Genomic DNA, 19,395 nt, shown 5'->3' with positions numbered 1-19,395 from the left:
TGTGTAGCCTCCTCCAGTCAACACAAGTGTAATTCCCAGGTCCTTGTGCGACACAAAGTCACCATGGAATAGCTTCCCTGAATGCTCTAGCATTCAGCTCTCTGGCCCTTGGACGCTTGGAGGATTTTGTGAGGAGACTGGATAGGGGCTCACTTGAATGTCAGTGTCAGCCAGCCCAGGATGCCAAATGTTCATCACCAACATAACCCTCTGAACCAGTCTGAGCTACCTGAGCAGCACATGCTGTGCAGTAACCCACTGCACTCACCTTGCTGGAGCAGCACTCCCCGTGGGTAGATGCTCCTGCCTTTTGCTCCATTATCTCCACAGCAATGAGAGTAAACAAACAGTGGATTATATAAGAGAGGCAGAAAGGTCCTCGGGGCAGCAGGAGTTATGACTCAGAGCTCACAGCACACCTCAGTGCCTCTCGTGTTTCACCAGGTCCTGTGGCACACGTCAAAGGCCAGCAGAAATCTGGCAGCAGTGGATCCTCACTCCCAGCGTGGGTTGCTCTTAGCCCAGTGGTTTTTTACAGCTGTGCCACTCTCTCCTGCACCTTGGGGAAGCTGCAGCACACGGGGCAGCCCAGATCTCCTCCAGCCCCCTAAGTGTGGTGTTCTTCAAGCCAGGAGCACTCTTCTCACCCCTCAGGCCTTGTCTCATTACACATCTTCACATGGAGTCCACCAGAGTCCTCATGCTGATCCATGGGTTACACCTGAGGATTTAACTTGTGCAGAGTTACCATCAGCATTTCACTGTATGACACTTTTTCTGCAGGGAAAAAACAAAAGACATTTCAACTACTACAGAACCATTTGGATCTAAATGAATTTTCTACCAAGGGCTTCTCTTGGCATGAGTCTGCTGGGAGGGTGTATACTGAAAATGAAATATCCTTTCAGGATGGAATTTTCTTCCCTGGCAGCAGAAGGAGCTGGGAAGCCAACACTGAGTGTCATTGCTGGGGCAGAGGGGCTGGGGGTTCTCTGCTGTACAAGGCCTGCAGCAGTAACCACTCATTAACAAAGTTCATCATGTTTGTCTGAGGTGTTCAGGATTTAAAAAGAGAGCAAGGATGAGGCTGACGTGGCAGTGAGGAGATCAATGCTCTTATCTCAATGACCTTCAGGATCAAATGGTTCAGAGACTGAGGGCTTTCTTCATGGACAAGGACTGCAGGAACAAAACACCCAAGATTTGGCTGTGCTATGAAAGTGTCTGATAAAGAAGAGCCATGACTGATGTGTAATTAGCAGGAGGGACCAGAATTGCCAAGGATGCCCCAAGGAAGTAGTATTTGGAACAACAACAAAAATAAACCAAAGGAATGTTTGGGCAAAGGATTTGGGGAAAGAGGGGTTTCTTACTCCTGAGCTGCTGCCAGGCTGTACTGTAATCCTCTCCAGGGAATTCCTTGGGCTTGGCTATAGACCGCGTCTGTCAGGCTTGCAGAGACAGGACAGAAGGATGAAAACACGAAGACAAAGTCCTTGCCCTGTCACTTGCAAACATTCCCAGCACCACAGTGCTGTGGATAAATGGAGAGAGGATAAACATCCACCTGCCCCGTGGATCCTTGGTGTCATTTCTTGCCTTCGGGGTGGTTTGCAGAACAAAAGAATTGCACAACACAGGAAGGAAGCGGTGTGCCATCCTCCCAAGCTCTCTGCAGAAGACAACTGCAGATAAACATAAAGTAGAACCTTGGCTGAGCATAAATCACTGGGGAAAGATTCTCTGATGGGAAGACAGAGAAAGTAACTGCTTCCAGAAGCACCTGATGTCATGGAGCACAGGTTCAGCTTGTTCCACTTTTCTGCTCAGACCAAATTAAGGATCTAGGCTTTAATAGTAAATTCATGTAAGTTGAACAGGGAGCTCCATTCGATTTTGAGGAGCAAGTTGAGTATAAATAAGACTGAGAGGTAGAGGGAAGGTGGGAGGACGGAGGGGCTGGGTAGGTAGGTGTATAAAAAGGAGGAATAGCCAGATACAGAGAGAAGTGGACATAGCACAGGCAGGAGGGTGGGTGGACAGGTAGAAGTCAGTCTGACAGAAGCAATTTAGGCAGCAGCCATAAGCCTGATGGGGAGATGTCACATGTCATTGACTTGCTGGTGTTAATTGCTGGATCAGCATGTTCCAGCACAGTCTGCTGAAGCAATTGCTTGATCCCCTAAAGGGATGCAGCAGAGTCTGGAGGAAGAAATGCAGGCTTGGGAGCAGGGCACACCTCTCCTGTGCACTAATCTGCTGTGGGCACTGACTCATTCCATGGCCTTTGGCAACTTACTTCACCTCTGTGAAATGGGGATAATAACCCTTAATCACCAGACACAGAGGGGGGTTAAGAAAAATGATGGAGAGCTATAAAGCATGAGGTGCTTTTACACAGAAGTGCTTGAAAGGGTGCAGGTCTTGAAAGGGTGCAGGTCCTGAAAGGGTGCAGGTCTTCCCACAGGTCCTGTTCCCAACCAGGAAGGGGTTCCCAGCAAGCCCTGAGGTGCTGTCCCATGCAGGCAGACCCTTGCCAGGTGCTCTAAGACCTTGCCTAGACTGAAAAGGGCACAGGGGTTCATTTTCCTAATGGAATGGTTTGTTTAGGATGGTAGATGTGAGGTGAAGAAAAGAAAGAGGAGGAAAAGCCACTCACAAGCCAGAGCATGAGGAATGTCTGTCAGTCCATGTCCACATTCCCAGCACTGCCCAGGGCTGGCTCTGAGGCCAGAGGAGAGGGCAGCAGAACTGATACACTGGGCTCTCCCACCCCACCCAGGTGCCCTACAAAGGCAGGCACAAGAGCTTTTGTCTTTTCTTGGCAAAACAAGCTTTGAGATTAGTTGTGAATCTGCTCACAGGGGTAGGCAGCAGGGGACAGTGACCCAAAGGCACCCAGCATGATCAGCCAAATGTGCCATTGTGACCACCTGGCATTGGGATGAGGTCCTGGAAGAGCCATCCCAAGCAGGGAGCCTCCAGCACCACTCACTCCTGTGAACAGCAAGGCAGAGAGAACCTGCTTCATTCAGCCTCACCTTGATTTACTGGGCCCAGCATTAGAAAAAGAAGATTGGATTTTTCCTCCCACCAGCATTGATGCCTGAGAGCCTGCAATCCATGGAGGCAATACTTGATGATTCCATTCAAGATGAGGATCTGCATTAGTCAAAGCACTCAGCAGCTGTGGCAGTTTCCTCTTGTCACACACCATTAAGCTGGGCTAGTTTGCACTGTATTTTCAGAAAGCTTATTTTGAAATAAGAGATCATGGGCAGCACAGCCAGATTTATTCAAATCCAGAGAGCTTCAGCCTTGGAAAAATTTCCCAAATTGAATCTCTATAATACATGAGGCCCGAGCAGCAATGTCTTCCTCAAGCAGATATTTCTCTTGCAGTGGGGTAGCACATTAGGTCTTCAGAGGCAAAGCATTGGTTTTTCCTTGCAGAAAAGGCTGATGGCCCATCCCTCTGGCTACTGAAATCACCGTGATGGCAAGGTCATCTGTACTGCCCACCTGAGTGTCTCCCCAAACACAGGATGCCTGCAGCACCCAGCCTTCCTCTGCTGGAAAGCCAGGGCTTTTCTCTGGGATTCCCCATCCCCAGGATCCTGTGCCAGCTATTTGTGGGTGGGCCCATGGCACTTTTTTGTACCAGGCCAAGTTTCATTTGATGATGAGCATAGTATGGCAACCGCTCTCCTGGAGAGGATGATTGCTTTGAAAAATGAGGGAAGACTTCAGCAACATCAGCAGCAAGAGCTGGGCTGCACATCCATGGGCTGGTCCTCAGTGCTCTCAAGAGCAGCAGAGGGGAAACCTTTCTGCCCCTCCAGCAGAGAACAGCCCCATGCCCAGGGTTCCCATCCCAGAGGCTGCAGCACAGCTTTTCCCTGAACAGCTGCATTTGTACCACTGGGACATGGGAAGCAGAAATCAATCATCTTTTTGCAAATCTGCACAACAGTTGTGGCTTGGAAGCTAAGGAAGGCTTGGGACATCTGGACCATCATCACCAGGCAGACCTGCCCAGGGCAGTCAAGGAAAGCAAAATCTAGAGCACATGAATCCTGTAGCACTGTAATCATCAGGGCCTTCCAGGGACACCCTGTCCTGGCACGGCCTCTCACATGGCTGGGGTGGTGGTTTGCTTCAGCCAGGGCCAGGTTCTTTCACCAGGCTCTTTTTTCACTAATCCATTCATCCATCTGTCCATCCCTCCCATCCACCATCCAGCTGGTTGAGCTGACAAGGGTGCAGAGTGGGAGGCAGGATACTGCATTAAGTCACTGGGAAAGTAAAAGGGTAAACAGAGGACTGACTGTACTTTTTTCCCTAAAAAGTGCTGTGCCAAGATCATCATTTCAGAGTCCCATGCTTGGTATTTTCTACCTTTTTATAAAATATAAGCACGTGTAGTTACTGCTACCTTCTCTACTTGTGTGAAATGGAGAAAGTAAAGCAGGAATACAGGGAATGCTGCTGCAATTTGCAAGTGCCAGGCTAATGAATTACCATGCCAAAGGAGCATGTGTACCAAAGAGAGACCAAAGCTGGTTCAGGGGGGCCACTCTCAGACTGGCAACTGCCCATCAGGCCCCTCACCTGTCCACAGGTGCCCTGGCTGCAGGGATGCTGCTGCTCCAGGGGTACCTTCCTCCACACAAAGCTGTAGTGGTAGATCAAGGAGGAAAGGGTTTAAACTGTAAGAGGGGAAATTTAGGTAGATGTAAGGTAACAATTTTCCCTGAGAGGGTGGTGAGGTCCTAGCACAGGTTGTTCAGAGAAGCTGTGGCTGCCCCTTCCATGGAAGAGTCCAAAGCCAGGCTGGATGGGGCTTGGAGCAGCCTGGGATAGGGGTAGGTGACCCTGCCCATGGCTGGGGGTTGGAATGGGATGAGCTTTGAAGTTCTTTCCAGCCCAAACCATTCTATGAGTCTGTGAGGATGCAGCACCAGAGCAGGTGCTCGTTGATATCCTCTGCTGATTGGGAGTTGCATCCTGGTTTGAGCTCTGCACCGTGGGGGAAGCTCTGCAGCAACCTGGCCCTGCTTTGTGCCTCCCCACAAAGCCTCAGGCATGTGCTGTGTTAGAAATAACTATTGATAATTATGTTTAAAACTTTCATCTCCTTCTTTACATCTTCCCAGTGAACTTAATGATGGAAGCAGTTGCCAGATGTTAATTATTATCATTATCAGCTCCCAGCATTTACTGTACAAAGCAGTGCTTTTCCTGGTCCCGGCACTCTGTGATTATAGCACAGGGAGAAAGGCAGGTTCATTAAAGCATCCCACAAATGTTAGTGTTGTCATTATCCAATTAACGTTCCTCTTCACAGGATGAATATAAACCTGACAAAGACCTCTCTGAAGTGGATCTGAAGAACGCCATCCGTGTGCACCACGCCTTAGCCACAAAAGCCTCTGACTACAGCAAGAAGTCCAACGTGCTCAAGCTGAAGACAGCTGACTGGAGAGTCTTCCTCTTCCAGGCCCCGTGAGTGCCAGCCCTCCCTGCAGTGCCTGGTGGGCAGCCTTACCTCCAGCCCCTGCCAGACTGCCCGGACCTGGCCAGAGCAGCACACGCATGGGGGCACACCTGGGGGGAGGAAGGGGCTGAGGGTCATTTCTGCAGGGCTGTGCAAAGGATTGGCTCATGGGGCACAGTTTCTTCGTAGCTTTGTGCCAGCCCTTGAGGTCCTTCCTGTCATCAAGGCAGACTGAGCAGGATGGGTTGGTGTCACTCTAGGACACGAAATAGAAAGAAGCAGACACTGGATTCTCCAAGGTGGAAAAGAGGGAAGTTTAATTCTGACTCCAACAATATAGATTTCCAAAAGTGACAGTGGAATGGAGGGTGACAGTGCCACCTCTCCACTGTCCACACTGTCCTTGTCCACACTGGACAAACCAAAAGTCCATCTCCTCCAGAAAAGAATGCAAAACAATAAGTGTTTACAGAAAAGCGCGTGAGAAAGTTCATTACAAGAACATCAGGAGGCTTAGAAGGACTCAGAGGAACAGGGTGACAGGCTGGCATGTGCAGGGCTGAGGGAAAGGGCTCCTCTTGCTAGCTTCTGTTGGTGTATCCTGGAAGAGAGAGCATCCTTGTGGTGCAGGTGGTGGTTCCCCTTGTCAGCTTTCGATGGGGAGACTGTCTGAAGCTCCTTAAAGCAGTCTCCCCAGCCAGGGTGGATGTTTTACCTGAGTCCATTGCTGAGGAATGTTATGGTGCTAGGAAGTGTCAAGCGTGATGAAGTCATCTCCCGTGGGGCTGGGGTACTAATTTGTGCAGTAAACACCCACTTGAAGGCTTGGGGGAGCAGTGTCTGGGCAGATTTGATGAAGGACCCTGGGCAGTGTCTCATAAATGGCAGAAATGCCATCCTGCCCTGTGGAACCTCTGCTGTGTGGCTCTCGCTCTCCTAAGAGCAGCACATCCTTGGCTCTGGCCTCTCCACAGCTCCTCAGGAATATAACCAGAGCTGATGAGGAGGGCAGGACTGCCCAGGCTTCGAGAGGCAGACAGCAGCCCTGAGCTCATCAGGGCACTGTAGAGGAGCCAGTTAGACAGTGCTTCCCTCTGTTCATAACCTGGCACAGAAGTGGCATCAAAGCAAGGCCCCCGATGGCCTTCCTGAGCATGGGTGGCTCCAGGGCTGTTGTCAGCTGTTGTCTGGTCTTGGTTCAAGAGCATTTACAGACTCCCTCCTCTTCCTCCCTCCTCCATAACAGAAGCAAGGAAGAAATGCTCTCCTGGATCCTGCGGATCAACCTCGTTGCTGCCATTTTCTCTGCTCCAGCCTTCCCAGCTGCAATCTGCTCCATGAAGAAGTTCTGCCGCCCGCTCCTGCCTTCATCCATGACCAAGCTGTGCCAGGTAATGTGTGAGAGAAGGAGTGCTGCAGGGGTGCCCAGTGCTCAGCAAGCCCTTCAGCCCAGGGTGAGCCCGTCTGCAGCTCCCCCTGTTCCTGCCTGATGGACACACTCAGATGCTCAGTGCAGGAACAGGGGAGTGGGGTGGGCAGCTCGGACAGGGGTGGAAAATCCTGGCCTGTGGCCAGTGCTCCTTTTGCAATGGCTGTAAACAGCCCTGTGCACACACCTGCCTGTTGGTTCTGGCTTGTTTATTGTTTTTTGCCCATCACATCCCAGCACCTTCCTGTTGCTGGGGTGGAAATAGCAGAATAGCTCCAGAGTTGCTGCTGCAGAGCCCAACAGGTTTGGTTTATATCATGGCACCCTCCTGTTTCTGGAGCTCAAAACCCACAGACAAAAGGGATGTCTGAGTTCCAGTCAGTAGGGAAAGCTTTGGAAACAAGGGGGCACAGTGCACCAGGCTCAGCTAACCAAGAGCAGCTGCCATCCAAAGAGTAGCTTTTGTTTCCCTTTCCAGGGAAGGCCCAATGTGCCTTAGCACTTCCCAAAAGCAGGGACACACTGCCACTGTCCCCCAGCAAAGGAGGGGACAGCCTGAAATGTCAGGGCAGGGACACAGCTGCAGTCTGCTGAGACAGATGTGGCCAGATGGTCACCTTTGTCAGAGCCCAGATGGGGAGGGTACTGAAAAAAGCAGGATGAGCAGCTCATGGGACAGCACTGCTGCTGCCTGGCTGGTACAGGATGCACATTACAGGAGCATTCTGTGCTTGTGATGCCAAAGAAATCCATTCTTGGCACTCGAGATACCTGAGCTTTGCTCTCACTCCAACACCTGTGTTTGAGCCGCTCCTTATCAGATGGATTTGCAAGTGCACAGCAGAGCTTTGGCTCCAGCACGGTGGCTGAGCTCAGCCCTTGCAGGGAGAGTTCCCCCAGGCACAGGCAGGCGGAGCACTCGGGCGCTGCACTCCACCTTTTCATACCTGACACGCTTCTCTCGGCAGGAGGAACAGCTGAGGTCTCATGAAAATAAAATGAAGCAGATTGCAGACGAATTAGCAGAGCATAAATTACATCCTGTAGAGAAGAGCCTCAAGTCAAAAGAGGCTGAGGAATACAGACTCAAAGAACATTACCTAATATTTGAGGTAAAGGAACTTTCATCTTTTCTGTGATAAATGGTACCTTGGCTGATTGAGGAGAGCAGAACTCCAGAGTGGGTGCTGTGAGTCTGGGAGAGCGTGAAAGGAGAGAGAAGGACAAGGGCTCCCAGCTGGATGGGGGTCTGGGGGCAGCAACAAGCCTCACTGTTTTGCACTGAAGCTGAAAAAAGAAATAAGAGCCATTTCTTTCCCTCTGTGATTTCTAACCAGGGGAGGGAAAAACTGACAAGAGAAAGAAAGTCTTCCTTTACTGTGCCAAATTTTGACATTTCCTCAGGTCCCAAGTACGAGAGTGGTTCAGTTCTCAGTGTGACTCAGTCTTTTTCAGCAACATCAATAAAAATCAAAGGGAATCCCTGGGAGAATTAATCCTGTTTTACTGCAACCATTTTTGTAAATAAAGCCATACCCAGTGTTACAGCTGATTACAGACCCTTTGAGGGTGCATGTACCTAAGTTTTAACTCCCTGTAAAGTCTAAGAAGCATTTAATTGTGGGAGAAATGGGGTATTTTGTTCCAGTGAGAGTTGAGCAGAAGATGTGGTTCTTGCCATACAGGTGTCAGTGGGAAGGGACTGCTGGGGGCCTCTAGTCTTGCTTCCAGCAGGAATTTGGATTATTCCTAGTCTTAGCCCAGACTAAATGTGCCATTTAGTGGCCAAGCCCCAAAAATCACTAAGGATGGAAATATCCCACCTCCCTCACGCCTGGGCTGCTCCATCCTTTTGTGTAACACCCAGCCTGGTTCTCCAAAGCCACAGCTCCCAGCTGCTGGTTCCCTTGCCTTTGTACCAACTTTCCAAATAGTTGCTGCTGCCTCCCTTTTTCCAGCCTCTGGTTTTGAATGCCTGCAGAGAAGTCTCTATCTGAGCTTTTCTCTGGACTGCCTTTTCAGTCTTCAAGGAGAAGCTGGCACTTCCAGGGCATAATTCATCTCATCTGTCTTACGAGATGTGCTCCAGAAATGCTTGTTTCTTTGTGCTGACAAAGAAGCCAGCACAGGCTGCTTCTGAGATGTTAAGAGAAAGGATGGGTATTACACAAGCCCTCAAAAAGATCCCATCTAGCATTGGAACAGAGGATCCAGGCAGAGAGGATGCCTCCCTTTATCCTGTGCTCTGTGAGGAGCGCTGGGGGCACAACTCAGCAGCAATAACTGAACCACTGGATGGAAACAATGACGAGCAGCAGTATTTTAACTGATCAAGGTGAGCTCCTAAATCAGGGAGCAGCAGGTCTGTTGATCTCATCTTGCCCCAGTATCCTCCTTACACAATCACAGTGGCCGCCAAGACCTGTAAAAGCCACTGGAGAGTCCTACCCAGACCCAGACCCACACCCACCTTTCTCCTCAGACCTTCAAACACTCAGTCTTTGCACAGAGCAGGCATTGTGCTGGGGTTAAACTTGTGGGGTGTGATTAGTGATGGTATGGGATGGGTTATCCTGCAGCAGCTGATGGAATTGTTCCTGTGTGCCACACACACCATGGCCTGTCCCTGTTCCCAGGTTCTCTGTTCCCTCTTTCCCTGCAGAAGAGCCGCTATGAAACCTACATCAACCTGCTGTGCATGAAGATTAAAGTGGGGACAGATGACCTGGAGAGGATCGAGACCAGTTTCTTCAAGGTGGAAGCCGACGACATGGCTCTGCGGAAGACGCATTCCAGCCCTTCCTTGAGCCAAGGGCACATGTCCCTCAGCTGTAAGGCAGAAAAGGACATTTTAGAGCAGAACACTTAACAAGGAACACGTGCACGGGGGGATGAACCGGCGATGCTCTGCGCTCCTGGACTTAGATTGATGAGCACAATTTTACTTAGGAAATTATATGAGCAAAACTGTAGACATGTATGACACGGGGATTGCTCTAGTGAAAGAAATCAAAGCTTTAGTTGACACTCTCTGACAATGCTCTGGCATTTCAGCATCATCTCTTCTTCATTCCCAACTGCACCAGTGGCTTTTCTTTCCCTCCTGCTGCAGCCTGCACAACAAAGGGATATGCTGGTTCTCCAAGGGCTGGGTCGCTCTTTCCTCCACCAGCCCTGTCTCTGTCCTTCCCTCCCTGGATCCCCAGCGGTTCATGGTCACAGTCCCTGGCAGTGCAGGGAGCTGAGCTGAGATGACGTCTGTGGCACCACCAGCGCTCCCAGAGAAGGGCACAGGGTGGCAGGGGCACGTCCCTGCCCCACGAGGAGCACGGCGTGACAGGACGGGTGTCGCGAGCCTTCAGCACGGCCACGTGGGAATGTCACCTGCTCCTGGCAGGAGAAGCCTGAAGGGTCCTCTGTCACCTTACCCTTTTTTTTTTATATATATATATATATACATATGAATATATATAAATAAATATATATATATAAGGAAACTTTAACCTGGGTTTTTAACCTCAGTGTGCAAGTGAAGGCAAGCTGCCTGGGGAAGACACTAGGGACGTGGAGGGTCTGACCAGCCCACCAGGATGTTCTAAAAAAATGGAATAGCTGTGTATCTTTTTTGTTTCTTTTTTCTCCTCTTTTTTACTCGAATGGAAATCCCACCCGGCTTTGCTGTGAAACATCGCTCTCCCATTCCTGCTGATTCAGACAAACTGCCCAAGTGGCTGCCAGTTTGGCAGCCAGGGGATCCACTCTGGGTTCGAGGCACAACTGGAGCTGTGTGCGAGCTCCAGTGGAATCTTGGTGTGCAGGAGTGATCCCCCTGCCCATCCCTGCTGTATCTTCCATCTTCCATCCTGCGATGCACATGCTGTACTCTTTTAAGTGGGAATTGTGTTTCTGTTCCTTTCTGCTGTCTGTGGTCCAATGATTTACTGTTGTGCTGAAGTGATTCCTCTGCATTTCAATGCCACGACTGTCCTCCCACACTTTATTTATTTCACAGTTTCGTTTGATCCTTTATCTCAGATCGCTTTTCTTTCCCCTAGGTGCGTTCACAGTAATCAAGTTCCAGTTTTGAAGGATCTTGTAGCTGCTAATTACAGTCATTTATTGTTTATATTTTGCAGCATTTTTTAAACAAACAAAATAAGATTTATTTGGACCTTCAATGTTTGAGAGCCTATGGACTACTGTTTTCCATGACGGTTCATGACACTAAAAACCTCTTCTCAACTTTATCGCCTCTTCTTTTATCTCTGTTTCTTTGTACAGTTTGATAGTTTATTTGAAATGATGCACTAAGAACCATGTAAAAAAAGAATAACAATAAAACTGAATCTGTTGGTAAAGAGAATTGGTCTGAAGCATAGTTCCACCGTGTGCTGGATTGATCCCAGATTTCACAGCACCAGAAGGCCAGGCTGATTCAGATAAGCACCAGCACCTGATGCAGAAAAGTCAGGATCCTATGGACAGACAGCACCAGAAAACATCAATTCCTTTCCACAAGTGAGTACCAGCCCACCCATCCTCTTGGATGGTTCTGGAGCAGATGTGGATAGATGGGCTGCTTTGGGAGCACGGTCAAGGAACTCTTCCCTCCTCCTGGTACATCCCAGGTGTGTCTGTCCACATACAGCCTAGAGATTGATGGGAGCAGAAAGGCACCAAGCCCTGCATTGTGACTGGAGATGTTCTCACAACAGTTCCCAGAGGAGTCTGTGGCTGTTCCTCCAAGGCATCCTTGCTTTTGTGCCAGGTATTGTACAGACATTCCTGCACTGAAGACCCCCAAGATGTTCCTACTCACATGAAGTGTCTGGTGCTGAGACTCTCACAGTGGAAGTCCAGGGGAAAGCAGGGCCCAACTCCTTGTCTCCAAAATCCCAGGTAATATTTTGTATTTCAATCTTCCCTTTCTGAGCATCCCTCCCAGTGCCAGTGGCATCTCCAATGTGTTTGAGCTGTCACCAAGAGCAGCTCAGCCCCCTGGCTGAAGGTGCCAGTCTGCCATCCTCAGCTGGGAGTAACTTGCAGAGAAAGGAAAGATCTGCAAAGTCTCCTCTGGGCAGCAGGAAAGAGACTCAGGGCTGTGAGACTGAACACCCAATGGATGTGGAAGGGGTGGCAGCTGATGTCAGACAACACTTGGTGAGACAGCTCAGGGTATTAAACTTGCTCTTGCTGAGTACCTGCAGTTTGCCTCGTGCACAAGTCCTGATCCAGGTGCACAGGTACCTGAAAATGTGTTGAGAGCATCCTACCTACATGAGGGCAGAACCAAAAATGCCTTGTTTGACCGATCCACAGCCTCAGCTTGTGACTTGGAAGAAAATGGATTTTTTTCATCCCTTTTCTCCCTTCTCAGAGGTCAAGGACTCAGGCACCCACCACTAACAGGGAAGAGCAGCATCTCAGAGGAATTAGGCAGCCACATCATGGAGTCACTCAGATGCACTTTCTGCACATCCCCAGGCTGTGCCAGTCCCTCCAGCAGGCACCACGACTGCTTTGGGTCTCACACAAGCTCACCTGGCAGTGGTGCTTCAGCCTGACCTCCCTGCCAGGCCCTGCACACAACCACATTCATTTTAGAGGGGCTTCTTTGTGGGGGAGACTTTGTGACCCCAAAGCCAGGATCCAACACTCGTCCCCTGCTTGTGCCACCCAACTCTGTCAGGAAAGCAACTCCTTGCCCTCTGGGAAGGGCACTAAAGGCACCATGCATGCAGAGAGCTGTCAGGAGGCTCTGGTGGCTCCCCCACCTGTGAAAATTGCTGTAAAATATTTACGGCAAAACCCTAGGAGCACGCACGGCTGGAAACGAGGAGTCTAAAAATAAACCAGCCAGGGAAAAAAGAGAGAGATGCAGGCTTCCTTCAGAGGCAATTGGAGAGAAAATTGAAGTAGCGTAACTGCCTCTAAATATAGAACACAATTATGGGAATCAAGGGGCGCGTTTAACAAAAAAATCACCACAAAGAATCCTGAGGCTGCCATGGCTCAGAGCTGGTGGTGTCTCAGCAGATGCAGGGTATCACAGATCCCTGCAAACCATGGGGCAGGGAAATATCCCCCTGTGCAGGGCAAACCCACAGCTCCTCTCCAAGGGACCCAGAGATATTCCTGGTGGGGATCAGCTGCATTGAGCACACCCTGAGATGCGGCCACAGGGTTGTTCCACGTGCCAGGGAGACCCAAGAGCTGTACCTGTACCACAGATGCTGCTGTGCCTGCCTTGGGGGGGCTTCTCCATGGGTGGAGCTCACAGATCCTGAGGAGAGCCAGGCAGGGAGATGGGGCTGCTTTGGGAAGACAAAGGCACCCAATCTCTCTCTTCCATATGTCTGATTTCCCCAGAGATCAGCCTTGGTGATCACCCACATGTGTCCCTTCCAAGGGTTGGGTGTTCTCTGCCCATTCCTGTCCATCTCACCTTGCTCTGGGAGCCGCTGGAGCAGCTGAGGGGGATCAAAGGCAATGGGGATGTGGGGCATGTCCCAGGAGGAACAGGGGTGGAGAGCTGCCCTGTCCAGCGAGGCTTGGGGCTGCACAGAGGTGGGGCACAATGTGGGGCACAATGTGTCCAAAGGAAAATGTCACCCAAATCAGGACTTGTCCACACCACCTTTATCCCAGGTCTAACACCTCCTTTGCACATTTTTGTTGGGTGACATGGGCAGGAGGGCAGGGTCCTTCAGCCTTTAACCTTCTGGGAAAGCAGTGCTGAGATGCCTTCATTCAGGGTGAAGTGCTGAGCCCTCTGGTCTGTCTGGAGGTCTCACAGGACGTGCAATGAATGTTTGGGGTGGCCTGTGACACAGCTGGGTCACTCCAGGGCAATGGGCATCCTGGGGGAGCTGGGGCAGGAGAAGCCCAGGCTGTGGGTGTGCTTAGCCTGGCCTCCAGCATGGGCAGCACTGTGAGGGCTGGGCAGTTCTCTCACAGCTCTGGGCATCCACAGAATTATAGAATGATTTGGGTTGGAAGGGGGCACTAAAAATCATCCAGTTCCATCCAGATCAGTTAGTTCCAACCTATCCCTTTCAATAGGATTGACTCACTGTAACATCCCTCTCTTGCTGAGCTCAGCTGGGGCTTTTGGATACCTGTTCACTGAGCAGGAACAGGGGAGTGAGTTCTGAGCTGGATGGAGCCACGGGTGCCACCTCAGGGACTGTGCTCCTGTGACCACCCCACACTGTCAGAGAGTCCCTGTGTGGGATGGCAGAGACACAGATTTCCCCTGGAGGAGCTGAACAAGGGCCCTGTTTTGTGGGTGGGTCAGTGCTGCGTGGCAGCACAGCCCTGCCAGGGTTGGACCTAACACTTCTCCACTCCACTCAAGTCACTAAACAGGTGCCCACAGCACATGCCAAGCATCCTGACCTCTCTTGGCACATCTGGGAACTCACATGGTTCAAGTGGAGGGGGATCTCCTGATCTGCAGCTGGAGGAGGAATGGCACCCCCAGAGATGTGTGGGCAGCATTCACTCACCTCAGTGAGCCTTCACTCCTGAGCCCTGCAGGGAAGGTCAAATGTCCATACCAGGTAGAAAAACACCCAACTATGGGTCTTTATGGGCATAAGGATCTTTACTGAACCAGAGCATCTCTCATATGAGGAAGGGATGCGGGAGCTGGAACTGTCCAGCCTGGAGAGGAGAAGGCTCGGTGGGGCCTCATCCATGTGTATAAATACCCAATGGATGGCAGTGAAGAAGAGAGCTGGAACTCTTCTCAGAGTGTTGAGGACATGAGGAAATAGGCCTAAAATAATAAACGAGGCAAAGGGCCCAAATTAAAAATGAGTAAATCCAGTTTGTGTGAGAAATGGGTTTGTAGAGAGTTTTCAGGGTTTGATAGAAGGCCTACACAGTATGAATCTGTACGCAAACTTTGAGATAAAAATGCCAGTTTGAATACAAGAAGACAAGTTTTTGCTTTGGGAGGGACCAAACACCGGCAGAGGTTACCCAAAGAAGTCGTGGTACTGCCATCCCTGAAGATAAACTCTGACTGGGCAGAGGCCTGGGCAGCTGGGTCTGGGTGAGCTGGGGGAGCAGGAAATGTGGAAGGAGTCTCCTCCAGCCTCAGCCAGTCTGTGATTCTGTGTATGGTGCCTGGCACAGCTCCCTATTTGCCCTAAAGGGCCTGAGATTAATGCAGCCCACAGCTTGTTATTTCTTATTTTATTTATAATATAAAAAATGTTCAAGTGTTAAACAGTCAAGAGTTCTGACATTCAGACAATCCAGAGCAAACTTTGACAATCATCTTATGACAAATTAGCAGAGTTTTCTATCTGACCCCATCACGGGTGAGGAATAGAGGGTTTAGTTACTTTATTGCTAAAAGTTAAATGAAATAATACACTGTCAATTGTTGTATTATCTTCTCAGTCACAGCTTCACCATGCATCCAATCTACAGTATCTGAAATGCAAAGGACATGCAGAAGTAAAAATATAAAAAGAAAAAAGTCAGGCTACAATGTAAACAGGTTTGCTGCAGAGAACTGAGGAGAGGGGGGCACTTCCACGGGGGATGCTCTGCCGCCTGGACACGCAGGACTGTCTCTTTGCGCCACAGAGCCGATGGCCAGAGCTGCTCCGGGTTTGGGGACGCGACGTCCGTCACCGATGGCAGGAGGTGACGGTACCAACTGTCCTTACAACACGTGGCACGGCGCAGGGACAATCCGCTCGCTGGGCCCCCCAGGCCCTGCCTGGCCACGGCGGCGGCGACAAGCGGGGCCCAGAGCGCTCGGGGTCCTGCTGACCCCTGGGGCACGTGGCCTGGCGCCGTGTCCAGGGTGACACGCGGCCGTCTGCGCCACGGGACCACCCTGTGGGTGTCCCCCGGCAGCCCGGCCAAGGGTGTCACCCGGGACACCACGGCTCCAGCCACGGCGGCACCGCTCAGCCGAGGGACGCTGCGGCCAGCACGGCGCCGGGGCGGCCACGGGCACCGCGGCTGAACGGGGCTGGCTCGGCCACCCGGGTGCAAGGGGACGTGACGGGTGTGATCCACCGTGGGCACAGGGCTGTCCGCCCGGCTTCACTGCAGACCTGCGCCAACCCCACTCCAGACCCACCGGGGAGATGGCCAAAGGTTGAGAGCTATATTGTAAGGGCTGCTGCTGCTGCGCGATTTCGTTTTCTCTTCCTACCTGTGTGGCAAAAGAAACGTTATTTCTGCATTTCAGCACAGTGCTGTTGGGTTTCTTTTTCTCCTGATTTAAGCGAAAATACAAGTAGTTTACAGGGCAAGACAGATCCTCGTCAGACATGATAATGGAAACGCTCCCACTCATGTCCTTAATGTGTGTTTAAACAATACTTTAAAGAATAAGATCATTAATAGCAGGGTACGGGGCAAAGTGGCAAGGCTGTTTTCTTCCAACAGAAGAGCGCCCTTGTGACAGGTTGTCTCCCAAACAAAAATCTATGACCTTAAAAATGCTACTGAAACAGAATCCTCGGCATGAATCCCAGCACTAGCATACAGCAAAAGGCACCACGATAGTTTTGTTTTCTATTTTTAAGTAGTCAAAAATTGGCCCACTTTTTTTTTAACTTTATTGTTTGTTTTCTTTTCTTCTTCTTTTTTTTTTTTTACTTTTTTTTTCTCGGAAGCTGTAAATCAAGACATTACATATAAATAGAGATTCCCTATAAAAAAGTCATTGTCGTTAGCTATTATAAGACAACTTTGCTAAAATGAAAATAAAACATTTTTTATTTGTTATATTTTTTGTTTTTCCCTCTTTTATATAAAATAAAAATATTTATTTGTTTTGTTTTGTTCTGTTCTGTCTCGTTCTGCGGTTTGTGTGGTTTTGTCTCGCCCTCGGCCTGCTCCGCGCGGCTCGCCCATGCAGGAGCGCGGGAGGCGCCTAGAGAGGGTCGGGGTCCGCTTTGGGCGCCACGTGCGCCAGGCTGCCGCGGCCGCCGTCGCCGTGCGCGCTGTGCCCGCGGCACGAGTAGTGAGTCCGGCTGTCGCCCGGCCGGTGCAGCGGCGGCGACTCCGCGTGCGCCGCCTCATTGTTCTGAGTGCTTAGGAACGGCGTGCTCTCGGCCACCAGCTCCTCGTCAGACTCGCTGTAAGAGGCGCTGCTCAAGGAGAAGGAGTCCCGGACGGCTCTGGCTCTGTGAGGGATGTGCCCGTTCAGTTTGGATTTTTTCCACCGCCTGTTGCTGCTGGCTGTTTTCTTTGGCTGCTCTAGCGCTGTGACGTACTCCTGCGTCGTCTCGTACTCGTCGTCCTCTGTGATGCGGAAGGGGCTGGAGGGCAGGCTCCCCATGCTGTCGTTTAGGTAGGTCTTCCTTTGGTAGTAGCTGTCGTACCGCTGCGTGTCCTGGAAGGGGAGCTGGTACCGCCGCAGGAGGGGCTGCTGCTCCTCCACGCGGAAGCTGATGGGGGCCGCCGGCGGCAGGGACACGGCGTGCGCCGAGTTGGGGGACGTGATCTCGAAGGTGGGCACCTGCGTGGTCATCGAGTAGTGGAAGTCAACGGGCGACAGGCGTGCTGGTGTGGTCAGGGCCGACACGTACCTGGAAAAGCAACACCTCCGTTTGGACACCGAACGACCCAAAACCCGCCGGCCGAGCCCGCGCTTTGCTGGGCTAGCTTTGAACGCCTGGCCCCAGGAGGCCTCCAGTGGCTGAGCTGCTGGCTTCAATGGGCAGCGTGTGCTGAGCATCCCCCAAACTGCTTCTCCCGAGGGACTCGATGCACAATTCCCACTCTGCATCGCTGCAAACCCTGCAGCATCTCCCAGCAGGCTGAGTCATGGCTTCACTGCCTCTCATCTGCCTGACAGCTGCTTTCTGTTCCCTCTGGAGCTGCCAGGCTTGTCTCTGAGGAAGGTCCCTGGAATTCCCTCTTCCTGCTCAGGCCACAGATGGGGAAGCCCTGGGCATTGCTTTCTCTGACTTAGCAAAAATCTTGTGTCTCGAAAAGCCACTTTCATCTGCTCTAGTGAAAACATCAGCATGGTCACTCAGGTCTGGTCTAGCCCCTCTCTCTAGCCCTTTCTTCAGCACCATCTCTTTCTAAGGAGCAGATCTTGTTCCTTCTTGATATTCCCAGTGGTATCTCTGCCCAATTCCACCTGCCCAGGCTCTCTCACTCACCCATGCCTTTTTACTCATGTGTTTTGTGATGTGTGAGATCTCCATAGGAGCTGGGTCAGTCTGCCTGAATGGACCAGGGACAGGAATGAGAGCAGGAGATGCTGCCTTTCTCCTCTGCCCCATGGATAAGTTCCACTGCCTTGAAGGGCAACTGCCCAAGAGGGGCAATGTGGCCACCAAGAGTCACTCATGGCCACCTGCAAAGGGCTGGAACAAGGGTGGAGATGTGCCTCTGCTCCATCAGGAGCCAGACTGGGAAGAGGACAACTGCTGCTGCTGGTGTCTCAGCTCTGCAGCTGTGTTCCTTGAAGGCTGGGTCCTACCAAGTCCTGTCCCAAGGCTGTGCCCACGTGCAGCACCTTCTCTCCTGGCCATCCAGGATGGTTCTGAGGACAGACACCTTTTCCCCAAGCACCTGAGGGCCAGATGCTGCTTGGCAGCCAACCAAGCTGCCCAGGGTGTTCTCCCAGCCAGTTTTTCTCTAGAGTTGCTGACTGCAGCCAGGCATATTCCACACCCATCATCCCTGTGCTCCAAACCTACACTGCCACCAGGGTGCAGAGCTGGCTGCTGCCCGACCAGAGTGGCCTCCTGGGGAAATTGGGCTTCCTCTGGTAGCACCATGCCTGGAGTTTCCCCAATTCCACCACGGCACCGCCACTCTAGGGCTGGCAAAGGCAAACGTTTTTGGGCTTGGCACAGAGGCATGGCTTGCCTCTGCCGTGCTGTGGGGGCAGCAAGCAGTGGGTCTGACCTCTCGCTGTGGGGCGAGTCGCGCAGGGAGTCCACGGAGTCGCGGTACTGCGTGGTGGGCCGCCGCTGCTCCTCGATGCAGAAGGTGGCCCCGCGCCGCGCCCGCGCCTCCACGCACGCAGGGCTGTTGCATTTACTGGTTCCCACCGAGGACAGCATTATCCCAGACTGGGAGTCTGAAGTCAGGCTCTCTGTTCGCTCCAAGCTCCAGGTGTGGCTTTCATGTCTGTGGAGCAAAGCCCATGTGGACAGTGAGCAAGGAGCCCCCACCCAGCTGCTCTCCAAAGACACAGGCACTGCTCGCGCTCAGCTCTGCGCCTCACACTGCTGTCCCCCTTCTCTCTCTCTCATTAGGATACATCTGGCCAGGGAAGCCCAGATTCCCAGCCCTATCTTTGATTTGCCATTCTTTGCTCCTTCTTGGAGATGCCATTAGAGGACAAAGGAAGTAAACCAGTGCAATAGCAGGTATTTATCCCACCACGGAGGAATACATGCCTGGGAGCAGGATGGGACAGCCTCTGGAGGGAGGCCAGGGCAATTCTGCTTTGTGCTTGCGAAGTGTTCTG

At 51.5% G+C, this 19,395-nt stretch overlaps 2 protein-coding genes across 2 annotated transcripts in view; one reads left to right on the top strand and one right to left on the bottom strand.

Annotated features, from left to right (window-relative positions):
- The window catches only part of PSD2 (pleckstrin and Sec7 domain containing 2), a gene marked incomplete at both ends in the record, with an annotated part of 33,557 nt that extends 23,762 nt beyond the window's left edge, over positions 1-9,795 (top strand). The window contains 4 exons of the mRNA XM_084215772.1: positions 5,348-5,505; positions 6,744-6,888; positions 7,895-8,038; positions 9,589-9,795. Coding sequence (XP_084071898.1) covers positions 5,348-5,505; positions 6,744-6,888; positions 7,895-8,038; positions 9,589-9,795 — 654 coding nt within the window. The remainder of the gene's footprint in view (positions 1-5,347; positions 5,506-6,743; positions 6,889-7,894; positions 8,039-9,588) is intronic.
- A 7,038-nt stretch (positions 9,796-16,833) lies between these two features.
- Positions 16,834-19,395, bottom strand: part of NRG2 (neuregulin 2) — a gene marked incomplete at both ends in the record, with an annotated part of 155,102 nt that continues 152,540 nt past the window's right edge. The window contains 2 exons of the mRNA XM_084215654.1: positions 16,834-17,491; positions 18,828-19,052. Of these exons, the coding sequence (XP_084071780.1) occupies positions 16,834-17,491; positions 18,828-19,052 (883 nt within the window). The remainder of the gene's footprint in view (positions 17,492-18,827; positions 19,053-19,395) is intronic.

The sequence above is a fragment of the Fringilla coelebs genome (assembly GCF_963513975.1).
Source record: "Fringilla coelebs genome assembly, chromosome: 15".
Lineage (NCBI taxonomy): Eukaryota > Metazoa > Chordata > Aves > Passeriformes > Fringillidae > Fringilla > Fringilla coelebs.
Note: the sequence above shows the minus strand (reverse complement) of the source record. Positions and strands in the feature narration are given on the sequence as shown.